At 43.4% G+C, this 23,985-nt stretch overlaps 5 protein-coding genes across 6 annotated transcripts; 3 read left to right on the forward strand and 2 right to left on the reverse strand.

Annotated features, from left to right (window-relative positions):
* The first annotated feature begins 271 nt into the window (after positions 1 to 271).
* aatf (apoptosis antagonizing transcription factor) lies at positions 272 to 2,866 on the forward strand. The gene has a single exon (XM_068589636.1). The coding sequence runs from the start codon at positions 316 to 318 to the stop codon at positions 1,963 to 1,965; it is 1,650 nt and encodes a 549-aa protein (XP_068445737.1). The 5' UTR covers positions 272 to 315; the 3' UTR covers positions 1,966 to 2,866.
* Positions 2,867 to 3,095: 229 nt separating this feature from the next.
* Positions 3,096 to 7,411, reverse strand: LOC137793465 (uridine-cytidine kinase 2-A-like). The gene is made up of 7 exons (XM_068589637.1): positions 7,253 to 7,411; positions 6,033 to 6,192; positions 5,684 to 5,780; positions 5,038 to 5,180; positions 4,759 to 4,856; positions 4,588 to 4,636; positions 3,096 to 3,844 (listed from the first exon to the last, which is right to left on the reverse strand). The coding sequence occupies exons 1-7, from the start codon at positions 7,355 to 7,357 to the stop codon at positions 3,708 to 3,710; spliced, it is 789 nt and encodes a 262-aa protein (XP_068445738.1). The 5' UTR covers positions 7,358 to 7,411; the 3' UTR covers positions 3,096 to 3,707.
* Positions 7,412 to 7,478: 67 nt separating this feature from the next.
* tmco1 (transmembrane and coiled-coil domains 1) lies at positions 7,479 to 10,979 on the forward strand. 2 transcript variants are annotated; one of them, XM_068589639.1, is made up of 7 exons: positions 7,479 to 7,549; positions 8,951 to 9,028; positions 9,131 to 9,190; positions 9,328 to 9,374; positions 9,592 to 9,659; positions 9,855 to 9,999; positions 10,457 to 10,979. In XM_068589639.1, the coding sequence occupies exons 1-7, from the start codon at positions 7,531 to 7,533 to the stop codon at positions 10,553 to 10,555; spliced, it is 516 nt and encodes a 171-aa protein (XP_068445740.1). In that variant the 5' UTR covers positions 7,479 to 7,530; the 3' UTR covers positions 10,556 to 10,979. The 2 variants fall into 2 exon arrangements, with proteins under 2 accessions (XP_068445740.1, XP_068445739.1); XM_068589638.1 differs by lacking the exon at positions 7,479 to 7,549 and adding an exon at positions 8,253 to 8,478.
* Positions 10,980 to 11,308: 329 nt separating this feature from the next.
* aldh9a1a.1 (aldehyde dehydrogenase 9 family, member A1a, tandem duplicate 1) lies at positions 11,309 to 15,822 on the forward strand. Its single transcript, XM_068590018.1, has 12 exons — positions 11,309 to 11,442; positions 11,673 to 11,831; positions 12,118 to 12,263; positions 12,619 to 12,748; positions 12,866 to 13,000; positions 13,125 to 13,321; positions 13,666 to 13,806; positions 13,892 to 14,080; positions 14,199 to 14,286; positions 14,373 to 14,514; positions 15,214 to 15,326; positions 15,486 to 15,822. The coding sequence occupies exons 2-12, from the start codon at positions 11,690 to 11,692 to the stop codon at positions 15,578 to 15,580; spliced, it is 1,518 nt and encodes a 505-aa protein (XP_068446119.1). The 5' UTR covers positions 11,309 to 11,442; positions 11,673 to 11,689; the 3' UTR covers positions 15,581 to 15,822.
* Positions 15,823 to 16,731: 909 nt separating this feature from the next.
* LOC137793535 (carnitine O-palmitoyltransferase 2, mitochondrial-like) lies at positions 16,732 to 21,064 on the reverse strand. The gene is made up of 5 exons (XM_068589765.1): positions 20,892 to 21,064; positions 18,776 to 18,856; positions 18,564 to 18,670; positions 17,244 to 18,473; positions 16,732 to 17,063 (listed from the first exon to the last, which is right to left on the reverse strand). The coding sequence occupies exons 1-5, from the start codon at positions 21,062 to 21,064 to the stop codon at positions 16,732 to 16,734; spliced, it is 1,923 nt and encodes a 640-aa protein (XP_068445866.1).
* Between the last annotated feature and the right edge of the window lie 2,921 nt (positions 21,065 to 23,985).

A 23,985-nucleotide genomic window follows, 5' to 3' on the forward strand; every position in this document is an offset into this window, starting at 1 on the left:
GCCCCGTGCGCTGTCTCTCAGGAGGTTCTCGCTATACGATACACATACTTGGTATCTCTGAAATGTCTGGATACCCAATTCCCCCATTCAACCCCTTCTTAAAAATGGCAAATTTTCTAAATATCCCTTTTTTTTATTTAGTCAGAAAACGTGTGGACCTTCATTCCCTCTCTAAGGAGAGGTTATTGATGGAAAAGACACTACTGAGGGATAGAAATCACAAGGCCCCTTGGTCGTCGCATACTACTGACGTCATCACTTGCCTCGCCAAGAAACGACCCGCACACGTGTGGTGGTTGTCATCAATTTGTATCCATGGCAGGCTCCTTTTCTCTTGAGCTTGAGGATTTGTTGAATCCTTTGCCTAAATTTGCTGATCCGGAAGATGACCAAGACGAGACGACCAAAGCCAAAGTGGTAGAACGATTCGATGAGGACGAGGACGAGGATGAAGACGCGGCCGGCCTCAGTGCCCTGCGGAAGCACAACACAACCCTGCTCTCAGAAACGGACCGACGGTACGTGGGGAAGACCGTCTCTCGTAAACAGCTGCTGATGGATGTTGAGGCATCTGATGAGGATGGAGAGCATGATGATGAAGAGGACGAGGACAACATAAAAGCGCTAGGAGAAGAATATTTGGGGGATGAGGGAGCTGATGATGATGATGATGATGAAGAAGACGACGATGATGATGATGAAGACGAAGAAGATGATTTCGAAGATGAGGAGTTGGTGGGCAGTGATGCTAAACTGTCGTCTAAAACAAAGGGTGCAGACATGATCCTTCCTCAGGGAGTGGACTTTCACAAACTGACTGAGGGCATGGATGACCTGGGTGTGAGTGAAGATGATGACGGTAGTGAGGAGGAGAGTGAAGGCAGCGATGACGATGAAGAAGACGCCGTAGGAGAGGGAGCGGTCCGCACATTTTCTCAAGATAAGGTAGACAAGGAGGTTGAGAAAGGGAAGGCTGTGAAGCAGCAGCTGGCCCTGTGGGACCAACTGCTCGAGAGTCGAATCAAAATCCAGAAAGTGCTGGTGACCGCCAACCAGCTTCCACAGACTCCAACCTTCCCAGAGTTCAAGAGGAGGGGCGGAGATGAACTTGCCGGGGAGCTGAAGAACACCCACAAAGCTCTGAAAGCCCTTCAGAGGTCCCTGCTGGAGCTGCACGATCAGCTGCTCTACCAGAATGCAGACACAAGAGCCATCGCTCTGGGGGAGGCTGAAGCGCAGGATGAGGACGAGGAGATCAACAGTGACGGGATGGAGGACGAAGAGGCGTCTCCACACAAGGGTGGAGCGCCTAAACGGAAACTGGAGATGGCAGAGTATCCGGACTTTATGGCCAAGCGCTTTGCCGCTTTCCAGCCTTACCGCAACGCCACATTGCAGAAGTGGCATGACAAAACCAGACTGATTATGGGCAAAGGCAGCAAGGGTTTCGGGGCGTTTGACAGAAACATATTGACCCAGGTGGAGCAGGTGCTGATGGACAATGAGAGGCTGGTGCGGCGCACCCAGACCCGGCGCTCGGAATACAGGGTCCTTGGGAAGAAGGAGGCTGCTGCTCCCACGTCTGAAACCATCCCCGCAGAAGGAGAGGAGCTGGAGCAACAGCTGAAAGCGAACACGCATCTAAATGATCTGGACGAGAACATATTCGACGATGATGATTTCTACCACCAGCTGCTCAGAGAGCTGATCGAGCGCAGGACGAACGCGGCGGACCCCAATGACCAGGTTGCTATGGGCAGGCAGTGGCTGGCCATCCAGAAGCTGCGCAGCAAGATCAAGAAGAAGGTAGATACCAAAGCCAGCAAGGGGCGCAAGGTCCGATTCCACATCCACAGCAAGCTGGTCAATTTCATGGCTCCCGTCGACCACAGCTCAGTGAGTGACGAGGCACGCAGCGAAGTGTACCGTGGCCTCTTTGGTCAGAACGCCACAGTCAGGGCGTGACGTGCCGGAGATACTCACGAGGAGCACACAGGATGTAAAACTAAGCAGTGCCTTTTTTCACAAACCTCAAATGATACTAAGCAGCAGTTTATGCATGGAACAGAGACCAGGCCTGCTCTTTGTGCAATTGTATAAGGAGTTCAGTGGAATTGAAGGGAGGCGGGGGGGAATTACTGTATCAAATTTTCTTCTATCGCTAAGTCTATGATTCAAGTAAAATGTGTACAAATCATACCCTTTCTTTATAAATGGTTAACTGTCCTGATGTATATTCTGTGCCCCAATTCCATACAACATACAAACTAATCAAGCAAATATATTGCTGGCATACTGAATAATATGGCAGTGTGGGTATTGGAAAGTTCTTTTTTTCTTCTATTTTACTTTATTTTCTCACTTTTCCAGTGTGACCACATGCCTAACTTGATCAGAGTATGGATATGGGACATTGCTGTAGACTTGTGTTACAAGTATTGCCGGTTCATACTTGAAAATGTTGACCAGGCCCCAAATATGAGGTCTCAAAATTTGTCAATATTTGGATTTAATTTCTTTATTTAAAAAAAATGCTTTTCGTTCCCAGCATGAAGATCTACATGTTGCTTTGCGACATTGTAAGGAATACAACTGATAGAGGAGCAATGACATGTTAATGTGCATTTATGTTGGCGAATAAGAAGTAAAATTGAAAGAATAAAAATACTGCATAGGACAGTAAACATGTTTTTGATTTTTTTTTTTAATCAATGCAAATGACATGTGTCAACTTAAGCAAACAGTACCTGAGAACTTTATCATGAGAAAATGTACACAGGACAACAAAAAAAATCACATTAAACACTTGCAGTGCACATTTATATTGGACATCTTGTACTTCTTGACATTTAAACTCAGTGCATTGATAAACACCCTTTTTAATGCATCTTTCAAAATAAACTTGCATACGAACGCATCTAAGTATTTCAAGTTTATGGCAATCAAAAGAAAAATAACACCTTGTGGTAAAATGTATAATATCTTATTGAATGAGTTACAGTAATGTCAGCATAACATTGGAACAAAAAATGTGTCCACAAAGACGGTACAGACAATTATCTTTGATTTCATAAATCACATGGTTTGAGGTGGGAATCGGTTGCTCAAATTGACTAATACTTTATTCAGTTCGGTAGATTTAGAGACACAACACAAATATCTGAAATCACAACCATTAGTATGTTTCTTCAAAATCTGTTTATGCAAGTCAAATTAGGATTTATACAGACTTTGAAAAGAAAAAAACAGATGACAAGTTGCATTGACAAAAGAGGAGTTAGTCTGGTCACACGGTGCATCTTTTAAAGGGTAAGGCCACAGCATGTCGCTTGCCGGCATTCATTGTATGCTTAAAGGCTGTCAAGTGTTCTGAAATTGTATTTAGACACCGTAGCAGCTTCTGCTTGGTCAGTGCAGTGGTAAAAGGCAAGCAGCAACATTAAATCAAATTACAAGTTAGCCCCTTTGTATCTCTCTATTTCCCCTTTCTCATACAGTACACAAACTGAAGAGACACGTAACTGAAGCTTTAAACTCTCCAAAAGAGAGGCTTTCCCTTCGATTAATGTATTTAGTCCAAAAAGAATCATAAAAAAAAGAAAAGAGGCCTTTTGTGTCCCTGGAAATTAGCTGTGCCTTGCTAGCCACGATGTAGCACACAGTGGGCCCGTTGAGCACCTCCTTGGTCTCGTCGGGGAGCGCTGCACTCAGTGGGGTCGACTGCTGGACTCCATGTTGGGCTGCTTCTGTGTCGTTCCATAAACATTTAACCACCCGTTTAGCCGCTTGGTCAAACCGCCGGTGAGGATATCCTGAATGTGCTGAACTATAAGATTTATGGCAACTGTATCGGGAGACAAAGAAATGACAGGATTAACCCTGGTTTGTATGTCTTATGCATGATCATTACATCCTTTCTGGACGGTATGGGGAAAAACAAAGCATGCAAGATGAAATGTTGCTGTGGTGATGGGAATTTATTTTAAACTATTTTGTGTCTACTGTTGTATTCAACTATTCAAGTACTGCATGTAGTATATTCCTAACTTTGAAACTAGTCTCCTGTGAGAAACCTACGTAACATCCGGTTGTAAATTTCATCACGGAAGATGGTAATAAGTTTAAAAAAAAAAGAAACTTAGAAGAAAAAAAAGGCAATACAGTCTACCATTACTTCTGCTTGTATTCTCTGCCGACCTCACCAAACATTAGCGCCCTGCTCTTGTCCATTAAAATGATGCAGAGTGTAACCGGATGCTCAGCTCTGTGACCTTGATGTCATGATAATATGAGGCACAAACTGGGGCAAGGTCAGGGTAGGTATCCCGCTTCAAGATATTTAGACTATACAGTGTAGTTTTTGTTTGCAGTTTTTTTGGGATGATTTCAAAAGTTCCTCAAAACAGACAAAGCGGTTTGGTTCTCCCAGCAGCAGATGCTTTGGCTTCCTTAGCTCAAAGAACACAATTCCCATCTCAGAAGGCTAACAACAAACACAGCTGATACCACTGTTAGGACTAGTGTCTGGAAGATTTGGCTTCAATTACTATACTATGGCTTATGAGCTCCAAAAGCACAGATACTCACCGAGATTGTCAACTCCTCTCGGTATGATCACGTCAGCATATTTCTTTGTCTAAATAGAGTCAGAAAAAAACAAACAGAAAGGACAATTGGTTTGACCACGAGTCAAGGCTCAGGGGCACAAGCACGACAATGTGTTGAGTAGTGTTACGGTGCGTGTAAAATAGCCCTTACTGGCAGGCAGAACTCCTCAAACGCAGGCTTTACAAAAGTAATATACTGTGTGAGAACGCTTTCCAGGTCCCGTCCACGTTCACTTATATCACGTAGCACTGGGGGAAGGAAGGGTTATCGTTAACCAGTAATTTGATACTGTTACGGTGGATTACGGAGGATTTTATTGCCCGTCTATATTGCCGGTCTTGCCATCTGTGGGCCGAGCTAAGCTATACACCTGCCGTATTTCCACAAAATGTCCAACTGTAAGGGCCTTGTCGTGCGTGGATGTCTCACCTCTTCTAGATAGACGGGTATCTGCATCAGTGTCCACGAACAGCTTCATTTGGAAGAAGTCTCGAATCTCCTGAGAATAGAACATCAGGATGCCCTCAAACAGCACCACGTCTGCAGGGTACACCGTCACCGTCTCTTCCTTCCTGCCGTACAACAGACATAACGTAAAAACATCAAACATTTGCTCGACTCAAGAGTGCATTGATCCGAGCACCACCGGTAGATTTACTATGCATTAATGATGAGCTCATACAGTGGCGTTTTACATTTTCAATGGTTTTCTTTCCTGAATTGAAGATCAATTTACGAAAGAAAAAATGAAAGAGGCATAGTTAGTCCACCACAGTGGACATGATGTATATTTGAAAAAGGTTCTCTTTACAATATGGCAAGCATTAAAATGACAGCAAAAAAATTATTTGCTTTGTCGGACGATGTCGTCGTTGAAGCATAGCACCCACCTCGCTCTGTCAGCACCGTTAGCTGCTAGCTGCCGACCCAGAGGCTATAGCTATGGTCTGAATGTCTCACTTGTAAAGTTACTGTTACTACCCCATTGGAGTCCTCTTTGATAGTGCCTTGGCTGAAACAAATACATGCAGATATGTTGTGTTTGTCGGTATCCTTATTGATAAGTCTCGTTCACCTGGAATGGGAGACAAAGTCATAAACAGGGATGTGGACGGTTTTTCCCTCCTTGATGTCCCACAAAGTGGTAATTATGAGGTCGTTGTCAAAGGCATCTATGCAGAGGGAAACAAAAGAAACCAGTTCGTATTATTTTTGCGAACCAAACTCATCACTAAGGTCCTGATTCGCATCCAGAGCAGCTGGAATCGCCCCTGCATGAACAAGGCAGATGTTTCCCAGCAGGTGACACACAGCCATTTTTTTTTTTTGTTCAAGCTAGCAGGCGTCCATCTTTGATTACCCGGCTGCCAGAGGACACATGAACACAACTGAGGCATGTGATGAGGTGATTAACACCGACACACCTGGGTGGTCGAAGTTGAACTGGCCCTTGAGTGCCTTGGCCTTCTGCTCTGGGGTGAGGACCCTGTAGAAGCTGTCTAGGCTGAGGATGACCACCTGCCGCTGGTGGTGGTCGATCTCGTTCTGGCCCAGCAGCTCCGTGATCTTGCTGCACACCGACGACTAGTCACACGAGGAGAACAAAACAGGGGGCATGGCAAAACACTGGCCGGAAAAGCTTGGATCGGCAGACAGATACATTCACAGATGCCCCCCAAAACAAAAGTTGTTTTCCGCTGCACTCAGATAACATGTGTGGGAGACCAGGTGGCTCTGTGAGCAGTTACTCTTGTGGGGGGGAAACAGGGCATAGTAACAGGAAGTCACACCCACAAACAACTGTCTGCTGAACCAAGTTTGGTTGAATTAATCACCTGTGAAATCCACCTACCTGACCAACAAGGAACAGCGTACTTAAATATTAAATGCATTTTGCTGCCTTGTCCAAAATGTCCCACGCACAGGACTGGACTACGTCAAAGACATTTGGAGAAAACACATTTGTCGCACATGATTAGAAAAAATAACAACTTTGAATCCGTCCAGAGGATGGACTCTACAAAAGCAACAGTGCAACCAAATATAAAACTGCTCGACTAAAAATTAATTCTCACATCTATCTTTGGGTAATTTGTAAATATATGGCGTACAGGCAGCATCAACATCTCAACATAAGAGTTGCATGGTTATTTTTAACTTCTACTTTTCAGAGTCTGTAAATGCATTTTTATTGTTATTCATATTTGCAGAGGCTGATAGCCAGACCTTGCACAGGTAATGCCAATTAATTGACATATATTTACTCTGAGCTTTGCCACGCTTTAGAATATAAAAAAGGCGAAAGCACATTAGCAATACAAGAGAGTCCTTAAGTCAGATTTCAACATATTACACTATTCTTTTGTATTACCATCTAAAAAAAAGGCCTATTTTGACAACCCATTTGTTATCCTGTGTGACTTAGTATATGCTCTCTGCTGGCCTATACACTCATTAACTGTTTATAAATAAACTGTGATTATTTTCCAGAAGAGAAAATAAAAGCGTGTCATCTTCAATTTAAAAAAAAACAAAAATGAATCCATTGATGCCGGTTCACACAGATACATATATTTAAATGCAACCAACACCAAATAAATACCAATAAATGTGCATTAAAACGCGTATCTTACAGGCTACCAACCTTGCCGCTGGCTGTCCCTCCAGCCACACCAATGAGGAAAGGCTGCCGACCAACGCTCTCATTTTCGGCTTGGTCACTTGGCTTTGTCTCGCTGTCTCCTGCCATGCTTCATCTGCAGCAAGATGCGGCCCTCTAAAAACACACACACACACACACGGGGTAGAGGGGGCGGAGCTCCACGCGCGCGCTCCTCCCATTTGATGATGACGAGGCTGACGTTAATGATCATGCGTTCAAGAAAGCGATGATGGCGAAGCGCTGGTTATCGTACAACGGAGATGATCAAATCAGAGTTGGGTAAGATGCATACAGAACACAAAAGTGGGCGCCACTTATGCTAAACGTAGCTCTTTATTCATATAGTATAAATGTATTATTCATCATAACACAGTATCATGAGTAGACCTTTTTTTACAATATAAATTATGATTGTAAAGGCATAAGCATAATGCTTAGATACTCATATCCTACATTTGTATCAGTGAAGTTGCCCACTTGGAAATTAGAAAGAAAAAGCCAAAATAAATAATTAAATATATTTAATTCACACTTGTAACCCTCAAAATGGCTTGATAAACACTCCTTTTGAAAACCAAAAATGAGCAAGACATTCTTACCTTTATGTTAGCGTTGTTCCATAGTTTAACTGTAACAATACATATCCTTTTAATCCCATTTTTAAGCATTATGCATTAAGCTTCTAACTGTGCCGTAAACTTAGAAACATCTCTCAAATCATATTTAGACTAGTGTATTGAAAAAAAAAAAGTTGTACACAGTCTGACAGTGACTGACATTCTCCATCTACATCATGTTTCTGTTACCACATTGGAGATAAAAGCATTTATAGTGCAGCTGCCCATGCCACACACACACACACACACACACACACACACACACACACACTATGTATATATTATATATAGTGTGTGTATGTAATGTATAGAACAGTCAAACGGTTTGTGGCCGTTGAACCGGAAGTACTTTCCACGCGCATGACCTCCTCCGGAACGCTGACACTACACAGTCCAGTGAAGCTCAGACCGCTGCGATGTGCACACGGCCCGTGGTGTAGCCTCTCATGACAGATTAACCGATTCTCTCTGCGCTCGGATGAACGGGCCAATAAACGGACACTCGACGGGTCAAGAAAACTATGAGCACCATGTTTGCCGACACTATTCTAATCGTGTTTATCTCCGTTTGCACAGCGCTGTTAGCCGAAGGTGAGTAAAATCCTCCCGGCAGCTCGAGTATGAAGACTCTTTACTGTCGTCCATCCAAGAAACACACTGAGACGCCATTTGTTTTTGACTATTCTCTGTTAAGTAGAGGATATGTGTTGTTTACGTTAACATTGATTGTCTACTTTTGGTACTTTTGAGGACTAGTAGTGTGCTAGTTGCGCATTTAGCTAACTAAGCTCATGCTTAATGACACTTCCGGTTAGATTTTCATAATAAAAGCGTTTGCACTCGTTTAATGTAGGTCAAGTGAAAATTGTGCTTCATTCAGTCCTGAAAATTGAATTTGACCCAGTGGTGCATTTGAAATATTCATTTTGTTCAAAAGATTCCACATGGAGTGGGGAAATCTGAAAAATGTTTACCTTCTCAATCCCCAGTTGCACCTTAGTGACAGTGGTTTAAAAGAGTTGTTTTATTTTCTAAACAAACCTATTCTGAATTTTACACACAGGAATTACCTGGGTTTTAGTGTATCGCACTGAAAAGTACAAGAGGCTCAAGGCTGAAGTGGAAAAACAAAGCAAAAAACGTAAGCGACTCACTCATATGTGACCCTCATACTGTTAGTTCTGCATTGACCGCCTTTCTGTCAACTGTTTCATTCATTCTCTGTTGCTTGTTTTAATATTAGTTGAGAAGAAAAAGGAAACCATCACAGAAAATGCAGGACGTCAACAGAAGAAGAAAATTGGTAGGAACCCCATAAATTTAATCGGCTGTGAAATAAGTTGCTTTTAGACAAACGAGAAAGCAGAAACCTTGACAACTCTGACCCTCTTTCTCCCTTTGTTCCTCGATATGTGATGTATGCCTCTGAATGTGTTTCAGAACGACAAGAAGAGAAACTGAAGAACAACAACAGAGACTTGTCTATGGTGAGAGGCAATTTGTTTACAATAAATATGCAATGCTGAGACTTTGAGATGAATCCATCATTATATTGTCACATAAAAGGTCTGGAATTCTGGTTGTTTTTGTTGTAATTCAGAATAAATATATGACAACATTTACAGACTTACCTGCAAATTTACAGTGTGATCTAACTTAAAACTTTCTCTTTTTTTCTCCATCTTGTGTATGTTCTGTTTGCAGGTGCGCATGAAGTCAATGTTCGCCATAGGCTTCTGCTTCACAGCTTTGATGGGCATGTTCAACTCCATGTAAGTGATGCACAAAGTTGCATTCAGTTGTTTAATCCATCTTCGTCTTTTGATTTAAAGAACAATCAAGTGCAAAAATAAGAGAAAACTTAAAATGGCATTGATGAGGAATTATGGTCTGCGTTTGAACAAAGTAAACCTTTTGTAATATGTTAAAGCAGATTTCTTCATCCCACTCCTTTGGTTTTTGTTCAGCTTTGACGGAAGAGTTGTGGCCAAGTTGCCATTCGTGCCGCTCTCTTACATCCAGGGACTGTCGCATCGCAACCTGCTGGGCGAGGATTACACAGACTGCTCCTTTATCTTCCTCTACATCCTCTGCACCATGTCCATCAGACAGGTAACTTCAACACTAGTGTTCTAGGCGTAGCAACATGCTGTGTCCTCTGGTGCCACCTTGTGGCCAAGCATGTTATTGCAACATGAACGCGATTTAAGAATGGTCACATGTATTGTATCATCTACAAATGTAAAATGAGATGCACAAATGTAAGGTAACTGTATTATTGTATTATTAAACAGTTTTCCTGGATGTCCCAGAAACTTTATTATATCATCATATATACTCATGAACATATGGTTCAGAACTGTTCACCAAAACCATGGGAGGATAACATTTATTCCAGCAGTGTCTGCATTGTGGAACCGCTATACAAATCATTTTTTTTCAATTTTAGATAATGTAATCCGAAATTGTGAAAATTTTGCGATAACTTGCACTCAACTTTATTTTTATACCTTCAGCACATGAAGCTTTGGGTAAAAAACAATAAAGTGTTTTTTTTGTTTCTCTCCAGAACATTCAGAAGATGCTCGGCCTCGCGCCCTCCAGAGCTGCAACCAAACAGGCTGGAGGCTTCCTGGGACCTCCTCCCCAAGCAGCCAAGTTTTCATGATCACCAAGCGGGATCAACAGCGCCGTTCCTGCACGGGAGCTGTGCAGAGTCGCAGCTCGGAGCAGACTCTGCAAGCACTGGAGGAGCAACTGCGTTACAACCGCAGCGGCTGAGTGACTGCCTTCTGTGGGATTTCTCCCTCAGTGTTTCTGTTTATTTAACTTTTAAGATTATCTTGCTTAGGAATTAAAAGAAAATTAGTACGTAATTACATTGATTACATAAAGGATGCAAATGAGGATGCAAATGTGCGTTCAGCACAAGCCATACATTGTTTTGAGATTTTAATGATTAATTGGCGCAGAAACATCTGATCTGTTTGTCAGTATTATCGTCATTGTCTGTATCCTTGTTTCCTACACATTAGTAAAGTTTTATGATTACTCTGTTGTAATGGTTTTCATACAAAATAAAAAAAAACTTCTATGACAGATTTGTTTTCCCCTTTTCTCGTTCTCTGATAAGCCACAATCCCCCTCCCCCTCCTGTACTGCCCACTTTGCACACTTAAAGAGACACTGTCCCGTTGCTGAACTCGTTGACTTGAGGCAGTTGTCAAAACCCATAAGCGTTTTGCGTGCTGAGTGAACAGAGAGGACGCTATAAAACTGGCGACGTAGACCAGACGAGGATGTAGAAAGTAAATAGATAAGTGGACGTTTGTCCATAAACCATTTACGTGGCTCCTTTAAGAATACAGCCAAACAAAACATTTCAATATTATCTATTTAAACCTGTCGGTCGATGAAGCAAACGACAGAAACGAGACAACCCCCCTCCTTAAAGGGGGCGTGTCCTGTCCGGAAATGGGGGCACGACAATCTACTGAAAATCTGGCATATCTTCTGTCAGGAGGATCGAGTCCATCTGGTAAAGCCCGGCAGCAGGTGAGGTTTCGTCAATGTTTCTGCATGGGCTAACTGTCTATATCACACTTCATGTGTGCGCGCGCTCCTGCGTGCCGCTTTTTCCTCGCGCAAGTTCAGCCGAGGGCCCTAAATATGTGCTATCTCAGCTAAAGGCAGTGCAAACCGTTAGCTACCGTGTGGTTGCCTTGAGTCTGTGAGCCCGCGTCGCCTCACGGCCACTTGGCTGCATCTCCCCCATGTCCTTGCAGGTCCACTCCCTCTGACAATGGCCCAGTCAATCCTCGACACCATGCCCGCAGCCGCGACGGGCACCGTGCTGATCTCAGACCCGCTGAACTTCTGGGGTGGGAAGCGGGTGAAGCCCAGGCTGCAGAACAACGTGGAGCCCGTGTTTGAACCTGCGACTGGTAAATGCTGCCGTCTGGTCCTTTGTGATGCTGATAATGCCATTTGTCATATGTTGAAGCCCAGTTTAAAGGTTGGCAAGTTCCCTATAATGTCATGCACGGAAAACCTCTCTATTCTACTTCTGTGGCGGGGTGGAGTAACTTGTACAGAAGCCATGGCCCTTTCTCAATACCAAGTACGCAAGTACGGACTTGTTTACTTCGGAGTTTGGACTTGGGCGTACAGACTGTGTATTTTATCTTGAAGCTCAGCCTGCCTTTAAAACTGCTAATTTTGTTTTGACAGGCCGCGTCCTGTGTCAGATGGTTCCCTGTGGGGCCGAGGAGGTGGACGAGGCCATAAAGAGCGCTCACGCTGCCTACCTACAATGGCGCAAGCTGGCCGGCATGGAGAGGGCGAGGGTGATGTTGGAGGCCGCCCGCATTATCAGGGTGAGCCGGTCAAGCTGTGTTCATTATCATCCAGTCTGGAAACCAGCCAGTCTGATTTCAGTGTTGCACAACGCAGACAAAAGCAGACTTTGGCATGCGTGTAAGACACTAGTTATTTATTAGAATGTCCCGCCCCCCTCCTTCTACTGCCGACCTACATTTGCACAATACAAACCTTGTTATGTACGTGCAGCCATATTGAGGTCACGCAGGTTTGGATTTTAATCTCAATTGGTCATCTTATCATCTTAAAGCTATATGTAATAACACTAAATGGTCTCATATATGGTCAAGCAGTTTGGTCAAAGTTTGCATTTACAAACTTTTTTTCTTACTGTTATTTCAAAACCAATAGGAAAGAAGGGAGAAAATCGCAAAGCTGGAAGTGATCAACAATGGCAAGTCAATCACTGAAGCGCTGGTGGATATTGATGTTGCCTGGCAGTGCATTGAGTACTATGCTGGCCTGGCTGGTACTCTCTCAGGTGGGTGCCCAAACACTTTTTGTCAAATAAAAACAAAGTGTAATCATTTTTTCTTATTTTTTTGAAAAGGTTAAGCGTCAAAGAGTTTTTTTAATAGTTGTGTTTTGTTCCTCAAAGGCCAGCACATCCAGCTTCCTGGCGGATCGTTTGCTTACACCAGAAGGGAGCCCCTTGGCGTGTGCGCGGGAATCGGTGCATGGAACTTCCCCTTCCAGATTGCATCATGGAAGTCCGCTCCTGCTCTGGCATGTGGTAAGTGTCTTCCCTCTTCTCTTTTTTTAGTAAGATTTGAAATCACTGTTTCTGACTGTTTTGTTCAATGATATCGTGTCCTCTTAAACTTTGACCTGCAGAGTTAAAATGTGGTTGTGTTCAGGTAACGCCATGGTATTCAAGCCCTCTCCGATGACCCCTGTGACGGCCGTCATTCTGGCTGAGATTTACAAAGAGGCAGGGGTGCCCGATGGGCTCTTCAATGTGGTGCAAGGTGGGGCAGACACCGGCACCTTACTCTGCCATCACCCGGCGGTGGCCAAAGTATCTTTCACCGGCAGTGTGCCCACGGGCAAAAAGGTTCGGAGACCAAACCAGTGAGCTTTTTGCATGATTAAACCCAACTTGCAAAGACATGAACGTTGTGTGATCACACTGCTCCAACACTCCTCTGACTACTGTTGTATTTTTGTCTCTGTTGTCTTTCATGTATTTTTTACATTTATCTTAGTTATTGTATATGTGTACGAATTAATATCAAACACTGGAATCTTGGGAACTAGAAACACCCATTCAAGATAGCAGCATTGGGGAAAAATTGTAGCGATGTAAAAGTATTTGTGCTTTTTCATAACTCTTTAAGTGCTCCATGAGGCTTCAATGGTTCCTGTTTTTTTTGCCCGGGGTGTTCTCCTTGCCCTCAGGTTATGGAAATGTCTGCAAAGGGGGTAAAGCAGGTGACTCTGGAGCTCGGAGGGAAATCTCCCCTCCTCATCTTCAAAGACTGTGAGCTGGAGAATGCGGTGAAGGGAGCGCTTATGGCAAACTTCCTGACACAGGGGGAGGTGAGGCAGTTGGGTCATTTCTGTGTTGTACGGTGTCGTTGCTAGACCTGATCCAATGCATTCCTTATTTTTCGTGTATTTGCAGGTTTGCTGCAATGGCACCAGAGTGTACGTGCAAAGAGAGATCATGCCCCAGTTCCTTGAGGAAGTTGTGAAAAGGACCAAGGCCATCCCTGTGGGTGACCCCTTGTTAGACGGCACCCGGATGGGCGCGTTGATCAGCAAGCCACACCTGGAGAAAGTGCTGGGATTTGTCAGCCAGGCCAAGAAAGAGGTAAATCCCTGTGGAAGAATTGAGCAACCGCTGAGAAGCGTTTATCTGAGAATGAATTTGCTGTGATGGCACCGCCACTGCCCATAATTCTTTTGACTAATATGTCTATCTTTCCAAGGGAGCCAAAGTGCTTTGTGGAGGAGAGCCTATTGTCCCCAGTGACCCCAAATTGAAAGGGGGCTACTTCATGGCACCTTGTGTGCTTGGTAAGTAACGATACACCATCGCATAGTGATGTTTTTTTGTGTCAAGGTGTGTTACACCAAGTCTGTCCTCTCCCCCGTCGGCGAAGACAACTGCAGGGATGACATGACCTGTGTAAAGGAGGAGATTTTTGGCCCGGTCATGTCGGTGCTGCCTTTCGACACGGAGGAAGAAGTGATCCGAAGAGCCAACAACACCACGTTTGGTTTGGCCTCTGGCGTCTTCACCAGGTCAGCAGAGCACACGCATGCAGTTACTTGGAAGTTTGTTGCAACTACTGATGAACAGCGTTGATAGTTTGCTATCAAAGATGAAGCTGTTATTGCACCTCATTTGGCTGCTGTTCAAGATTTCCACAAAGCAGCAAAAAAGATTGTTGCAATTACGAGGTGGAATTTCTTGTGCTTGTGTTTTATTTTGTGTCTGTATGGTGTAAGGCGCTACTACGACAAGAAATCTCCCGTTGGGATAAATAAAGTATTATGATGGAAGATTTTCTCTGTCGATCTGCTAAGGAGGAATGTAGTCTCTGAATCAAAGGTGTCTTTTGTCTGTTTATTCTTGCAAGAAGGAAAAGTATGCAGCAGCTACTCAGCAGTCTGTGACACAAGATTCAATGAAACAACAGTCACAACCCTACTTCATACATGATGAGTCGTGACATGTGCTTGACCTGATGTCCCTCAGTCCTTGAGATCAAAGAAGTTACATTTCCCTTTGCCCTGAGAAATCAACCCGTAACCGAAATCAGTTATAGACTCCATCTTCACATAACATTACAATACTATAATTTACCGTTACGGTATCTTTCGATCTAACAGTAGTCTGTGAGGTTGGAGGGCAGCCGGCGGGGTATTTCAACTTGGTTGCACACAGACTTTACTTTTTATGCTTACAATCTGAATCTTGTTCCTTTCCTCTGACTGCAGGGACATTTCCCGAGCCCATCGCGTGGCTGAGAACCTGGAGGCAGGGACCTGCTTCATCAACAACTACAACATCAGCCCTGTGGAAGTGCCATTTGGAGGATACAAGATGTCAGGTGGGGTGTTAATTATTATTATTATTATTTTTTTTTTAAAGGTTAAAATGTTCTGAATTATTAAGGAAAGGCATTCATAGTATAACATGTAATTGCATTATCTTTACTGAATGAAAGGAGGGTGAATCACTAAAAAAGAAATTTATTGCGCTGCACCAGGTTTTGGCAGAGAGAACGGCCAAGTGACCATCGAGTACTACTCCCAGCTGAAGACGGTGGTTGTGGAAATGGGCGACGTTGACAGCCTCTTCTGAACTGCCCTCACCAAGTTAACATGGCTGCACCATATCAGTGGATTAAACTATTCACTGCTGCCTTCTGTTATGTGAAGTAAATGAACATAAACCATGATGTGAAACTAACTGTGTGCCTCACAAATTAGAAATGCCATGTCCACGGAACTGTGAATCAGGGTTAATGCAAATTTGTAAACTCCATACTTAACTGGGACACTACTAGACTACTTTTGATCAAAATAAAGTGTTTTGAATAAAAAGTCTGTGCCTGGCTGCTTTTTGCTTCAGAATAAAAGATAAATTGCCACTTCTTGAGTGACATCTGACCAATACATTAGTATTGACCATGTATATCCTTATTCATATTGGGACTTATTAACTGTAAGACACAATGGGACAATAGCATGAAGCCTTATCTGGTCCAAGTAAAAAGCAGATACCAATACTACAGAAAATTCATATTTTACATGTTTTTTAAAATGTTGTTCTTATGGTATGGCTTGGCATTTTGACATTTGGAGACTGAACCTATAGAGATACTATTCATATTTACAAACAGTATTGCTGACACATTGCTGAGTACATGAAGTATAAATGCATTTTTGTGCTTATTCAATGACAAACAGCTGGATCTGTCACAGCTATTTGCTCTTCCATGACGTCTGTCCCTGTTCTGCATGTCTCCACCCCCTTATCCTGCATACTGTTTCATTGGCTATACAAAACGTCTGTTTGAAATATGGTGCTCGGCCAATATACGGAAGAAGAGGGGCAGACACTTTGCTTCAACATGGACTCTTTTAGGCTAGCAGTGGCGGCTGGTCAATAGACTGCCATGGAGCCTGGGCCCATCTTGACCACAAAAAATAAAAGAAACTAACTTGAACACCTCCTGGTACACGTCATGAGGCCTAACCTGGAAGCTGGGAGTCATTTCCATATTTCAGTTCTTTTGCTGGTAAAAAAAAAAAAGGTTGGTTGGATGCAGTGTATTTTGATAGTGGCTGACGCTTGGTCTGAGAAGAGATTTTTAATCTGTCAAAAGAACCATCAAAACACAAATACACTCTGTGTGTTTATTTTGTGGTGCATTTAATATTTATCTACCTTTGCCCAAAGAAGTTTATCAATCACTATTTTATAAAAAATCTAATATTTTCTATGACTTTCTATGAGCTGAGTGGCTTTCCATTCAGAACAGTGAAAATGTCCTCTAAGGACTTGTGGACACACTGCACGAATTCAGAGCCATTGCGAGCAGGGAAGCTGGACGCATGGCAATGAATCCAGTCGTCATGGATTTGATAGACAACACTGAAGCCGTCAGGCACGTCCGGGGCAAAGCCACCGAAGTTCAAAGCTGGACTGGTGAGGGTGCTGGTTTCGAGGATGTAGTGGTTGAAGGCAACGTAAGCTGGGTCTGTGTAAAGGCTGGGCAGAGGCTCTCCCTTTGACTCGGCCAGGTATTCCAGGGCAAACAGGTGGCAGTCAAAACCTTGTCCTATTGAGAGAAATAAAACAAGTGGTTAGTACAGAAGACCAAAAGTGTGTGTGTTTTGAGACTGGTTTAGTCAGAAAATGCTATTTTTGTGCAGACCCAAAACTATATCTGCAGAACAATTTTGACAATTTCACAAAAGTTCTAATCCTTTAAATACATGTAGAAATGTCTGATACACACCCGTAGCTGCTTCTTTGGTGAGCTGCCCATGATATTTAGAGCATTCACTCAGCATGGCCTGTAGTTGCTCCACACTGTGTTGTCCTGGCTGGAGAACAAAGGCGTGTGAACATCGTTTTGTGTGTGTGGTGGCTGACCGGATGTGGTCTGTGCGGCCATGCCTGAACATTGCAGTGTTACAGGCCTCATATGTGGCTACTGTCTGTCCGTACTGCCTCAGGAAACCCATCTGAAAAGCCAGCTGGGCTACAGCATCTGGACTCATCTTGCTCTTCTTTAATTGTGTCTTACCACCTTTCATGAACTTCAAGGCATCAATTTTGAGTGTCAATACAGTTGAATCAAAGTTCTCTTTGGCTCTTCTGATGCCATTCTCCAGCTCGCTGTCCAGGTTGAACTTCAGTCTGCGCACAGCAGAGGCTGAATCCACAGCAGCAGCAGCAGCAGAGCCCGGGTTTACCAGCGGCTGTTCGGTTGTGTCTTTGAAGATCTCATTGTGAAAAAATAGTAAAGCGACACCGTCACCCCAGGAATGCTCAAAATTGATGGCCGCCTCTCCATCTTTGGTCAGAATGACTGTGAAGGACTTGTCAAACCAGCGGTTGCAGCCGTCGGCATGCAGCATGTTGTGGGCGAGGTAAATGTCGTCCCTCATGCTTTCATCATCCAGGCTGAGACAGAAAAGAGCGCTGTCAACACTCCGTAAATCCTCTGCGTTTCCAGCAGCTATGAGTTTGTCCCTCAGCCCGGCCCACACATCCCTGTTCTCACTGGTCAGGACCCCGAGAGGAAAGGCAGCTGCTGGCGTTGGGTTGGACAATATGTATTTCAAGTGGGACTGAATCTCTGCAGGCTTCACCAAATTCCCATCCCTGTCTACAATGTCAAACACATACATGTTGCCTTTCCTCATAACGAGGAGATGTTGCGCTTTCTCGTCGGTGAAGAGCTCATCTCTCCCCCTCTTGGGGATGCGAGTAGTGTTGAAGAGGTGCAACATCGGAGACAGGTCTAGGGGGCGGGACAGTAAAGATGGCTTGAGGTGTAAAATCTCTGGCTCCTGGAATCCGGCTCGCAGTGTTTTCATGAAGTGCACTGCTGAACACACCAGATTGGTCGCCCGCACTAGCTGGTCATTGTACTCGGTCTTAGGGTCAGGATTGAAGGACATGAAGGGGTTGTTCCGTAACACAGAGGAACGATCCGAAAGAAACTTGTTCAGCCATGGTCCTAAAAGAAAATAAATCAATCAAACAGATTTATCACTGATGTATCCGAGATGTTCAATATCAGGGTCAAGTGTCAGAATAACACACTCACCTGAGACATAGCTTGTGTGTTGATTGTTCATGTCCTGAACTACCAGTTCCTCATGCAGCTGTTTCCCCACACCGTTCTGGAAATCCTGTGCAGTTTTCTCTGTTGTTCTGAGGATTCACAGTTTAGATTGTTGCAGGTAGGATTCAAGTAGTTATATAATAATGTTTCAAATAATTACATCGTAAAGGTTGATTCTCTTTTTTAAAACTTGCCTCAACTGGTCGTCATCCAACAGAGGCCTCTGTGCAGCTAAATACCTCCTGATAGTGTCCTCCAGCTTTGGTATAGGTAGCCTAAAACAATTAAAAACACTTACACATTTTCATCATATTAAGATAAAATTATTCCAACAGCAGTAAAAAATGTCAATATGAAATTAAAATGTGATCAAATGTGTATTGTGTCCACTGTGATCTTGAACATGACCCCCATCTGAAAGAGATTTTAGATCTTATTAGGATTATCCTAGATAAATAAAGTTTGAATTAAATTAGAGGGTAACTCTCTACCATGGGTCAATGAGGAATGTAGAGTGCTCATGTCTGTTCGAGACACCCTGTTGAAACAGTCGCTGAAGACCGGCCTGGGTACTGACAGATTAAAATTTACAACGAGCAGAAATAAAGTTACTCAGACGTTACGTAAGGCTAAAGCCAATTTCTTCCTGGAAATCATCGCAAATGCATAAGGTAACTGAAAACTTATCTGGCAAAACATTAACAAATTGGTTGGCCGTAAATGCAAATAGGACAAGGAATAGAGCTCTCTATAGATCACTCTCTAGTGAGGGATCCCATCACTCTGGCTACTAGTCTAAACCCCTTTTTTCTGGAGTCAGTGGATGAAATAACCAAGCTCTTCTCCTCTCCTGAATGCAGCGAGAGCCCGGTCAACTCTGTCCGACCTGTCTTTAAGATCACTGAAATAACTGACTCCGAGGTAGCCAAGCTAATTAGTGGTATTAGAAGCTCCAAAGCCAAGGATGTCTTTGGCTTTAGCGCCAACTTTTTTAAAGAACATAAGGACTCCTTGGTCCAACCCGTAACTCATCTGGTTAACTTATCCCTCAAACATGCCGTGGTCCGCTCAGCCTGGAAGGTGGCAGTGGCAACCCCAATCTTCAAGTCTGGGAAAAAAATATGACATGTCTAACTACAGACCAATTTGCGTCTTGCCGATAATATCTAAAATAGCAGAGAAATGGGTTGCCCAACTTCTTGTAGAGCATCTCAGCAAAGACACCCTGTTGCATGCTATGCAGTTTGGTTTTCGTGCCCACCACTCGACTGAGACGGCCCTGTGTGTCCTCATTGAAAAGATCAAGGGTCTGTTGGATAAAAATGCTTATGTTGGTGCTATCTTTTTAGATCTCAAAAGAGCTTTTGACACTGTAGATCACCAAACCCTACTGTCAAAAAGGTAGCGACCTACATCAAATTCAACCTACTAAACTTCAGGCACATCAGAAACAGCTTGACAACCAACGCAGCCAGGACATTCATTCATTCCATGATCTTCACTCATTTAGTGTACTGTCTGACCAGCTGGTCACTCACGTGCACAGCAACACTCAAACCCATAGAATCTCTGCATAAGAGAGCACTCAAAGTCAATGACAAGAAACCACAAACTCATCATCACTGCTACATCCTGAACAAGCAGAAGTTTTTAAGTTTTAACAACCTGATCAGCCTTAAAGAAGCAAGCATTATTTATAAAGCCCTAAATGGTCTGGCACCTCCTCCGCCGAACGAGTTCATTAAACAGAGACATGTCTGCGACCCTGAGGCCAGAGTCACCAGAGCTGCCGACGGACGACTGTGTCATCCCGCTCAGGCGCACCACCTGTGGACAGACGGTTCTGTCTGTCAAAGGCGGCACGCTCTGGAACACCTTACCATCGTCTGTTAGGGAGTGCCAAACCTTCTTCACTTTTAAAAAGCACATGAAAAGACGATTGTTGTCCAGACAAACTTGTGAACAATGATAGTTTTATAGTTTTGGTGCTGTCATGGATGTGTGATGTTTTGATGAGTGATGTTGATGTTTTATGAGAGAGTGAGCGAACTGTTGTGTATCGTCAGCTATAGACTGTAGTTTCATACCTGACCTTTTCCTTTAGGACACTCAACCTGTACATTCTGGCAAGGGCACAGGCAATGGAAATCAGCCTTGCGGCTGGAATTGGGTGCATTTACATTTTAATTTTAAGTGTTCATTGATGTACATTGTCCCTCTTGAGCAAATAAACTAGATATGACATGACAGTCACAGTGTTAATTATGTGAAACAAAATGTGTCTCATAAATGTCACATTTGTTTCCTTACCTGGGTAAACTTTTCTGGTGATGGATCAACGGCACAACACTTTGGTTGAAATACTCGCTTGAAGACTTCTTTTGGCTGCTGTAGTTTCTCTTGATGCCCAGAGCAGCAGTTCTTAAATAAATCCTGGATTTCCTCAGAGAGGCAACACATTGCACTGAAAGCAGACTGGCCATGGTGCTGTTCTACTATCCTAACTTGTTTCATCTATTAATTTCCTCGCCCTGTAGTCACGCCCACGGGAAATGTGAGAGAAGAAGGCGAGGAGAGAGGAGTCGAGGAGTCGAAAGGCATCAGTTAAATATGATGTGTGAACTCTGTCAGATGACACACCAGGTTTAATTACAATTTATATAATTACTATTAATTCAATTCACAACGTGGAATAATGTGAATTTTGACTAAAATCATAACAAAAGCACCTTTTATACTGCGATGACTATAGGAATGGGTATTGTTTGGATTTTTTTCTAGTACTGGTACTAGACCAATACTTTTAAAACGATACCGGTACCGATACTTTGTTATTGCCAAGAACTTGTTTTCTTTAAATTGAACAATATATTAACTGTTATAGAGTATACTATGAATATAAATGAATCCAAAACACTTGACTTCAAACTACAGCTTCAAACTGTTTTACTTCAAACTAAAAAAGAACAGACACAAGCGTCAGGTGGCCTGATAGGGAGCGTGTGTAACACAACTTCACTCAAACTGTTTCTACAAACTCTGTCATGTGTCGCCAGCGATCACTGTGAGCGCGCGCTGCGTGTGCGCGCTGGTAGCCCCGCCTCCTTGAGCCCCGCTGCGTGCAGCACCATGAGAGGGGGCGGAGCAGTGGCTGCCACGCTATTTTAATAAAGTATCGATGCTAAAAATATGCATATACACTTTTTATTCACTGATTTGAAAGTCTTTCTCACGAGATGAAGAGTAATCAAAATTACACTGGTATTTATTGAACTCCCATGTTGTAAAGAGGTTGTTTTAAACCACATTTCTGTGATTAGTGACTGTGCTTTCTTTAGGTTTACTCGTTTTTGTCAAAACGAAATGTTTGAGGAATGTAAAAAAAAAAATATCTGTATATATATCTGCAACTCTGCCACGCAGTCGGATTGACGGACTCGTTTTGATTTTTAGTTTCCCTGCGTTTTTCATATGCCGGACCAGCAGGTGGCGCAACGACCATTTAAGAGTCGACCTGCACACCAACGTTCACCGATATCTCCCTCCAGGAATTCACCTCCATCTTTGTGTCCTTATACTCCGTCAGACGGGTTTTATAAATGCTCATATTTCTGGACCTCTTCAGCCAAACGTTCTTCAACGGGATCCATTGTTCGTGTTTCTGCTGTGGCTTTTAAAAACAGCGGTATTATGCTATGAAACCGGAAATGAGAGACTCAGAAAGGATGCGTTAGCGGACCAATCACAGCCTTCCGGGCTGCGTACGGCTCGCGTAGCTTTGACGGATAGTCAGAAATTTGGGGTGACGCAAGCAAGCACGCAAAATGGCCGATTTGACCAGGCAAGGTCGGCCATGCGTGTCTTGCGTGCTTGCGTCTCTGCGTAAAACCTGAGTATAAATCAGCCTTTAGGCACTAGACAATTTGACAATGGCACACCCCTAAACCCTCAAGGACTATGCGGAGCGCACCTCAAAGTCCATGAGTCCGTAAGGGTGGAGATTGGGACTGGTCCATGGTAAATACAGAGACTTGGCTTGACATCACAGTTCCCTTGAAGCTATGGAGCTAGCGAGTCAAACAGTTTACCGAGAAGACAGGACTGCAGACTTCGGTTAGAGCAAAGGAAGAGGTGTTTGCATATAGATTAACAATGATTGGTGAACAGCTACGGGCATCATTGGAAAACAGGCGCCACCCCGAACTTAGAATACCTGGCTGTGAAAAAGGGTCGGACTGGGGGAAAAATTGACCTGGGAGTTACTGTCAGACCGGCCCACTCAATACACAGTGCGCTGCCCACTCAATGCATCGCACGTATCAACCAGTCACTGGCCTTCTTCGAAATACACCCATACACTTAACATTATTGTGGACGATTACAAGGAAATTACACCATATATGTCTTTTCTTTGTAACATTTGGCTCCACCAATTTGCCTGTATGGACACATGGGATAAAATGATATTGGCCATTGTAACACTCCTAGGTGGTAGGTATAGTTTTCTAAAGGAAAAGGCTTAACTCTGGGCTAGTATCAGATGGTTATACGTATAATAACTACAGAGCCTTAATCAATGAATGTCAGAAGAGAAAGAACACACAATAAAGAAACTGTTATCAAAGGGTAGAATTACTAGTATGACCTTTATTGTAGAAATAAACAGAACATACAGTAACAGACTGAGCGTCACCTTTTAACTTCGGTGTTATTGTGTTTACAGGAATAAGTTGTTCTAGGAACAAGTTGTTCTTGATAAGAAGACAGTTACAGTAGCCTTTTCTTGTCACAGAATGAATAAGCAAGCTAACGTCTCGTAGCTTTTCTGACCCATTGTCGCTACAATACGATGGGGCATGAACATCAGTGGTATCAGTAATGTTACATGCTGGGGTTCTGATTCTGATTGTGTGCGTGCGTGCGTGTGTGTGTGTGCGTGCGTGTGTGCGTGTAGGGCTGGTTACGGCCATAAAAACATAACAGGCTGAGAAACAGCTTTTTCCCCGGGGCGGTTTCCTCCATCAGTTTCAATATTTTTACCTTTTACTGCTTTACTGACTGATAAGTCACCAACTTATTTCCCTTGTATGTTTTTACAATGACTATAAACATCCTTACCTTACCTTTGAATAAAGTTGTTTGTGTCGAGGGTTACCTAACTCTTCGGGGCAGCGCTAATACCATTACTGTTAATGATTCTAAAACATTGACCATATTTTCTGTAGCTTTTTAACATACAATGAGACATACTTCCTTTTTAACTACGTGAACCTCCGCGAGTGGCCTTCAAAATAAAAGCATTTCATCTTAAATCAGGAGGGACGAGAGACGAGAACCCGCACGTTTGGGTCAAATTATTTTAGCTGAATCTGTTTTAGGGGGCTGATTGGATAGATTGTATGTC

The sequence above is a fragment of the Clinocottus analis genome, unplaced genomic scaffold (assembly GCF_023055335.1).
Source record: "Clinocottus analis isolate CAN_PGR_092001 unplaced genomic scaffold, fCliAna1.0.p SCAF_23, whole genome shotgun sequence".
NCBI lineage: Eukaryota > Metazoa > Chordata > Actinopteri > Perciformes > Cottidae > Clinocottus > Clinocottus analis.

Excerpts from the sequence above, each read along its gene's own strand:
- aatf (XM_068589636.1), top strand. The coding sequence starts at position 316 with ATGGCAGGCTCCTTTTCTCTTGAGCTTGAGGATTTGTTGAATCCTTTG.
- LOC137793465 (XM_068589637.1), bottom strand. The coding sequence starts at position 7,357 with ATGGCAGGAGACAGCGAGACAAAGCCAAGTGACCAAGCCGAAAATGAG. Across the intron at positions 5,781-6,032 it reads GTTCAACTTCGACCACCCAG|ATGCCTTTGACAACGACCTC; the intron begins GTGTGTCGGTGT and ends CCCTCTGCATAG. Across the intron at positions 3,845-4,587 it reads GAGAGGAGTTGACAATCTCG|TTGCCATAAATCTTATAGTT; the intron begins GTGAGTATCTGT and ends CTCCCGATACAG.
- tmco1 (XM_068589638.1), top strand. The coding sequence starts at position 8,409 with ATGAGCACCATGTTTGCCGACACTATTCTAATCGTGTTTATCTCCGTT. Across the intron at positions 9,191-9,327 it reads TCAACAGAAGAAGAAAATTG|AACGACAAGAAGAGAAACTG; the intron begins GTAGGAACCCCA and ends AATGTGTTTCAG. Across the intron at positions 10,000-10,456 it reads GCACCATGTCCATCAGACAG|AACATTCAGAAGATGCTCGG; the intron begins GTAACTTCAACA and ends GTTTCTCTCCAG.
- aldh9a1a.1 (XM_068590018.1), top strand. The coding sequence starts at position 11,690 with ATGGCCCAGTCAATCCTCGACACCATGCCCGCAGCCGCGACGGGCACC. Across the intron at positions 12,264-12,618 it reads AGGCCGCCCGCATTATCAGG|GAAAGAAGGGAGAAAATCGC; the intron begins GTGAGCCGGTCA and ends CAAAACCAATAG. Across the intron at positions 15,327-15,485 it reads TGGAGGATACAAGATGTCAG|GTTTTGGCAGAGAGAACGGC; the intron begins GTGGGGTGTTAA and ends GCGCTGCACCAG.
- LOC137793535 (XM_068589765.1), bottom strand. The coding sequence starts at position 21,064 with ATGGCCAGTCTGCTTTCAGTGCAATGTGTTGCCTCTCTGAGGAAATCC. Across the intron at positions 18,857-20,891 it reads CACCAGAAAAGTTTACCCAG|GCTACCTATACCAAAGCTGG; the intron begins GTAAGGAAACAA and ends TAATTGTTTTAG. Across the intron at positions 17,064-17,243 it reads CACCAAAGAAGCAGCTACGG|GACAAGGTTTTGACTGCCAC; the intron begins GTGTGTATCAGA and ends TTCTCTCAATAG.